General features: G+C 55.2%; 1 protein-coding gene across 1 annotated transcript in view; it reads right to left on the bottom strand.

The window, feature by feature from the left end:
• The window catches only part of TNR (tenascin R), a gene marked incomplete at its 5' end in the record, with an annotated part of 18,505 nt that extends 12,223 nt beyond the window's left edge, over window positions 1-6,282 (bottom strand). Inside the window, 5 exons of the mRNA XM_009583061.1 lie at window positions 4-255; window positions 890-1,153; window positions 1,266-1,355; window positions 4,228-4,413; window positions 6,213-6,282. Of these exons, the coding sequence (XP_009581356.1) occupies window positions 4-255; window positions 890-1,153; window positions 1,266-1,355; window positions 4,228-4,413; window positions 6,213-6,282 (862 nt within the window). The remainder of the gene's footprint in view (window positions 1-3; window positions 256-889; window positions 1,154-1,265; window positions 1,356-4,227; window positions 4,414-6,212) is intronic.
• Window positions 6,283-6,286: the final 4 nt, after the last annotated feature.

Here is a 6,286-nt window from a genome sequence, read left to right as displayed (position 1 = left end):
AGCCCACGACAGGCTCGGAGCTGATGGCACCGTGCATGGCCACCAGTGACACCAGGTACTCGGTGGATGGCTGCAAGCCCGTCAGGCTGGCGTGCCTGCGGGTGCCGTCGAGCGTGAGCTGCTGTGCCTCCTCCTCGTCCCGGGGGCTGTAGGTGAGGACGAGGCGGTCTGCTGGCGGGGATGGATCACTCCACGTGACGTTCACGCTGGAAGACGTCAGCTGGGAGAAGTGGAGCTGCGTGATGGGCCGGACCCCTGCAAGATGGAGAGGGGAGATGTAACCCAGACCGTCTGCAGATCCTGGCCTCCGCGTTGTATCTGCTTGTGTGGGAAACGCCCGACAGATGGCAAAGCTGCGGCTCTGGGCTCTCCATTGATCTGAAACTGTGCTGGGATTGAGAGGCCGAACTGGGAGGGGAAAAATGGTGCTTTTCTCAGCTCTGCCTGCAAACACACTCCATCCCAGACCCATATGGTAGGTGATGGGGCTGTCCCACTACAGATGGTATGTGCTGTCTGGGCTTCTTGACGGCTGGCTTTTCACCCAGAGGTGCTTGTGAGGTCCCTCAAGGCTTGGTTTTTTCCTTCTTATGGACACACAGACCACCCTGACCACAGGGGACAACATGGGCTGGCTGTTCCCCCAACCCACCCTCTTTCAAACAGCAGCCTCCAGCCAAGCAAGTGTGCTCAGTGCTGCTGGCCAGGGGGATGGGATCACCATGCTGGTAGGGCCATCCTCCTTCTGAGGTCCACAGATCTCCTCCCAGGTGGATGGGTTACCCCCAGCTCTCATCCCCATCACTGCCTCAAGAGTTTCGGTGCTGGGGACGCGGTGGGCTGGCAGTGGTCTGTGCCCTTGGCCCCATCCCAGCTTGTCTTTCTCTACCTGTGAAGGCATCCACGGTGGCCTCCAGGCTCTGTTGGCGTCCCCTCTCTGCGATGATGGAGATGGTGTACTCCGTCCCGGGCTCCAGCTCCGAGAGGGTGAGCTGTGATTCATCTCGGGGCACCGTCACTTCGGAGGCCATCCCCGAGGCAGGGGTGAAGATGACGCGGTAGTGGTCGATGGGACCTGTGGCTTTGGTCCAGGTCAGCGAGATGGACGTCTCTGTGGAGGCCGTCACCAGGAGGTCCCGGGGGCTATCAAGCTCTGTGGGATAGGGTTGGTGCAGACCTTTGTCCCCATGCGTGGACTGTCCCATGGGGACATCTGAGCCATAGGAGCCAGCCGTGCTTGGAGCATGCAACGGGGCCAAACTCACCAGTCCTGGCATTCATGGTTGCCGGCACGCTCTGCTGGCTGTCCATCACGGCCGAAATCCCAATGCCGTACTCTGTCCCCGGCACCAGATCTGCCGGGGGTGCAAAGGACATGAAGGGACGTGAGAGCAGCGCCTGGCTGGGTGGCCTTGGGGTGCAACCCCCCCCACCTCCCACGGCTGGGGACAGAGGGGGACCCTTCTGAGCATCCCTGGGGTAAGCGGCCCTCCCACAGGTCAGCGGTTCCTCTGCGCGTTGGAGGAGAGCTGAGCCTTTTTAAAAAGCCCCGTGGGTGCCTTTGGACAGGGAATTTGGATTATTCTAGCTCAGAAAGAAACAATTTTTAAAAGTTGTTGCTGAGGTCTGCTGTAATTGCTGGCATCGAGACAGAAATTGTGTGTGTGTGAGCTGAGATGGGAACGATAAAGTAGCTATATTTGTTTCCAAAGTGATTCTACATCAAATATTGTCACAGGGCTAGTGTCTCGAAGAGAAATAAATTATGCAGGGTAAATTAAATGCACATTAATTAGGAAAGACGCAGTCTTTCTGGGAGCCGAATCGAGAGCCGCTCCTTGGGATAGACGTATCCCGCGGTGTCCCTCCCAAGGGACGTGGGAATCGAGCTCATCCAGCTCCTTTCCTGCACACCTACTGCTGATCGCTGTTTTATCTCCGTGGGACATCTCCTGCCTCTGCCTGTCACTGCTGCTTGGTTGCTGATGGCTTTATTCCCCTCCTCCCTGCGCTTCATGATCTTTCCCATGGGGTTAGAGAAAGCCATAAACCCTCCAGCCTGGCCTCACCCTGCCTTGCCCAGGGGCAGCATCCTCTGAGGCCACCAAAACCTTCTCCAAGAGGCCAGGAGGGAGGGAAACCCCCATCCCCTGCTCCTCTCCTCTTGCTACGGTGGAGTCTTGGCACCCCTTGGGGAGGGGATGGACCCCCTTCGCCCCTGCCCAATGAGTGTCGGAAATGTCCTGGAAAGGAGGAGAAGAGCCTGGGAGGAAGGGGGAGGAGGAGGAAGAAATGAGCAGGAGCATATAAACCGATGCCTTTTCTCTCCCAGCTCTTTTGGGTAGAGCAAAATTACGGATATTTCTGTGCAAATGCTGATTTTGAAGAGAGACATATGGGGCAGGGCAAGGCTTGCTGTATTTTTAAGCTTAAATCTTTAATAAGCTCTGCTCGGCACCGTTCCTCGCTGCTTTTCCTGCAGGCAGCTGAAGGCAGCTGAAGGAATCACTGGTTGCATTTACACCGTGGATCCCACCAGGTCCTGGGTGGCCGGAAACCCACCCCAACGGGCTTTGCACCGCGTGCAACAAGACCTTGGAGGACAGGGCTATCGCGTGTGTAGCGGAGCTACGGGAGAGGCTCTCGTGCCATTCACCCTATGGTTACCCTGGCTTTTTTTTTGCCAGCAGAATGTTTTTTTGGGTTAATTTCGGCTACAATTAGATTTTTTTAAAAAATTGTTTGTTTATTACAAAGTACCCTGGCAGCTAGAAGCCATGCACTGAAGTGACGGTAGAGGCACTATATAAAAATCGCTTACGGCTATCGACTTAAGCCTCTCTATCTCTGGAGCTTGCGCTGGGGGGGGGTTGTAGCCCTGCCAGAGTCTGGCAGCAGCCAGGCAGTGCTGGTGCTGCCAGGTAAAGACTCGGCAGCTTTTTAAATTTTTATTGTGAGAAGAGAGAGCCTTCACGCTGGCTCTTCCTCGCTCTAGCTCTGCCATGGGTGTCATCGCAGTTTAGGTCACTGGGGTAGTATTGCACCTCTGCCCCAGGGAGAAGGATTTGGCCCATTTTTAATGCTCCTTCTCACCTAGAAAGGCAATAAATGCCTAGAGGAAAGCTAGCAGGGGACCAGCACTGGGTGTCCAATCCCTTGCTGTCCCCCTCCATCTCACTTCTCCATGTGCGTCCTCATCACGAACGCAGCAGAAACTATCCCTAACATTTCTCTTTTCCGCATACCACATTTTTCAGGCTAACTGCTCTAATTGCTTTCCTGCCCTCCAGCCTTTCTCGTGACTTGGTGCTGCCGTGCCTGTAACTTGGCATTCGACTTTCCCGCTGAACTTACTCCTATACGTCCATATGCCGAAGCCCTCTTCGGGCTGGGGAAGTCCAGAAGGGCAAAGAGAGTCAACGTGGAAGAACCTGGTGTCCTGCCATACTGAAGAGCTTCAAGCTGAATGAGTGATCTTTCTTATATGTGTGTAAGTCTGCCTTTTCTTTGCTCAAAAAAATGCCACCCGAGCTGCAAATCCAGCAGGCAAGCGGTTGTAGTTCAAAAAAAAGGAAACCAGATCTCACACGGTGCTTCGTGGTGTTGCTGCAAAGGGTGTTCGGGACATTCCTGGCCGTGGGAGATGGGTGGTGTTTGCAGCCCCCGGTGGCACCCCCTGTGCTGGCCTGAATAACGTACCGCTTGAGGGACTTGCTCAAAAATAGCATCCCTGGATTTGGGTCTGCTTTGTGCCCCATTTGGAAAAAGGCAACAAATTTGGGCAGCCTGGATCCCCATCGCTGCCTACGGGGCATCGGTGCCTGTGGCTCTTTCCCAGCGAGGGAGAAAACAGAAGGGCAAACTAGTATTTTCCTCTAGATCAGCCTAAAAAGCCTTCCTCTCTCCATTTCTCACTTTGCTCCTTGCCAGCTCTTTGGGACCTGGACAGACCCTTGCTGGAGGTGCATCGCTGGGAGGTGCATTGCTCAGAGCTGCATCACTCAGCTTCGGACAAGCAGTGCCCAAATCCAGACCCACGGAGGGGAAAATGAGCTTCATCCCAAGGAAAACCTTCTTTCTGGTAACTGGTAAACTCCAAACCAGCCTCAAATGTGTGCCAGCATGAGGGCAACTGAACCTCAGTGCTGATTTGGGCTCTCCGTTGCCCTACCTGCTTGCGAGGACGAGGAGGAGCGGGGGAGGAAGGGTGCGTGGGTGCACGCATACCTGCCAGGGTGGCCCGGGTGGTGGGACCGGTGTCCCGCGGCACCACGACTTCGTGGTAGTGCTCCCCGGCCAGGGTGCTGTAGACCACCCTGTAGCTGTGCGCCTCGGCCTCGCTGTTGTCCCAGGCGAGCTCGAGGCTGGCGGGCGTCCGCGAGCCCACCCGTAGGTTCTTGGGGGCATCGATCTCTGCGGGACACAAGGGAGAGAGGCTCCGTCTCACCGCCGGGCACTGGGAATGCACCCCCGTAGCCGTGGCACAGCTAAACGGCAGCGGAGGGGTCCCCGGGTGTGATGTCCGTGAGGTCCCATGTGCGGTCCCTCCTTCCCGGGGCATGTCCCCACAGAAGGGGCTGGGGCATCTGCTCTCACCTCCTGCTCAGCACAGACCTGGAGATGCCACCCACGAGACCGAGCGATTGCTGGGGCGTTCACAGCATCCCTCAGTAAGTCGCTTCGGGAGCTAATTGCATGTTATTTGGAAAAGAAAAGCGTTTCCCCCCCCTATATTAGAGTAAGGGAAACTGAGGCAGCGCGCATAAGAGAATAAGGGCTCTGTAGCAGTCATGCATTGGCTTGAACTGCTCTTAGAAGACCTTGAGCATCTTTACAGGCTCATTCACGCTGAGGCGTTGCCCAAAGGGTTTGTTTATTAGTGCTGCAGGGGTTGTGCACCGAATCTGCTCTGGTTTGCATGATAAACCTCTCCGGAGAGCGACGGGTTGGTGCCGGGCAGGGGCTGGGTGGCAGCAGACGGGGCGTAATTACTGCTCCTTGATGGATCTGGGTTTAGTGGGGCGGTTTTTATGTTGCCTTTTAGAAATAAAGCAAGGAAGGACAATGCAGCAAATCAGTCGGGGTGAACATCTCCTCCGAAATATATATCTATAGAGATATATATACACACACAATTCACACACCACAGTTATTGTAATAGGAGCCTAGTATCCACCAGTAACGTAAATGACAAGTACTTTATATACCATAAACCAGCACTGAAATATGTGCTTTACCTCCTCCTTTATGGCACGGTAAATTAAACCTGTTAGCTGTCTGCAGGCTTAACATTAATTAAAGTTTTACCGACCAGTTAGGGTATTCAGAGAAGATATAAAATAAGATAACTACATTTCTGACTGGGGCTGCTTTCAGCTGCTTGACTGCCGATTCCTCGGGCAATGCATCTGCCTTGGCTCTCGACGCTGAATGGGAGCGAGCATCGTCTTAAATTCAGACCTGTGCTTGCTGGTTTGGTGCTTTTGAGAACTGCACGTTGATCTACGGGTGCTATTAAGGGTGTAAACTGCCGGGTTTTAAAGTTTTAGTCGTGGGCTCAAGCTAAGCGGTGGGTCTGGATGGGTGCTAAAGGTGGTGGGGACGTGCGTCACAGGCAGCAGCGGGTTCAGCCTTGGTGCTGCAGCAGGACGTGGCCAAGGTGGGGTTTGCTCAGGGGTTGTCATCTAAATGTGGGTTTTTGAGTCCTCTGCCTGGTCGCTGGCATCTGGGGTCACCTGGGCTGCCCTGGGGACCATGCGAGCATCCCCGTGGGGCACGGGGTGTGGTGGAGACCCGTTGCACTGGAGGTTTAGGGACTAGCGGAGGGGGGTCAGAGGGTGGTTTGAGCTGTGCATGTGTGTTTTAGGGTGAGCTGAATCATTTGCTCTGCCTTGCTCTGCACCAGGACCATGACGGGATGCGAGACACCTGCATTCAGGCATCTTCGTTTGGACCTGCATCTTACCCATCGTGTTTTCATTGCGCCGGTTCCTCCCAGTACATGGGATTAAACCCCAGCTCACTGGTGCCGGGGCAAAACCAGGTACCACTAAATCCCAGATGCAAAAAAACCCCTCAATTCAGCTCCAGATAGGCACACCCCCATGCTCGTTGCAGGACAGCCCATCTGCAGATTGCAGCAAGCCGTCTGCCCGTGCTTGCTGGAGGCTTAAAAATTCATGCCGGTTCTCCCAGCAAAACCAGCTAGCTACCTGTGGTGAACTGGGCGAGGGCCGGCCGGCTCTCGTTGGCACCCCGGAGGGCACTGACGGCGAGGCGGTAGCGG

This window comes from Fulmarus glacialis, unplaced genomic scaffold (genome assembly GCF_000690835.1).
Source record: "Fulmarus glacialis isolate BGI_N327 unplaced genomic scaffold, ASM69083v1 scaffold38268, whole genome shotgun sequence".
Taxonomy (NCBI): domain Eukaryota; kingdom Metazoa; phylum Chordata; class Aves; order Procellariiformes; family Procellariidae; genus Fulmarus; species Fulmarus glacialis.
This window is presented reverse-complemented; position numbering and strand designations above follow the sequence as displayed.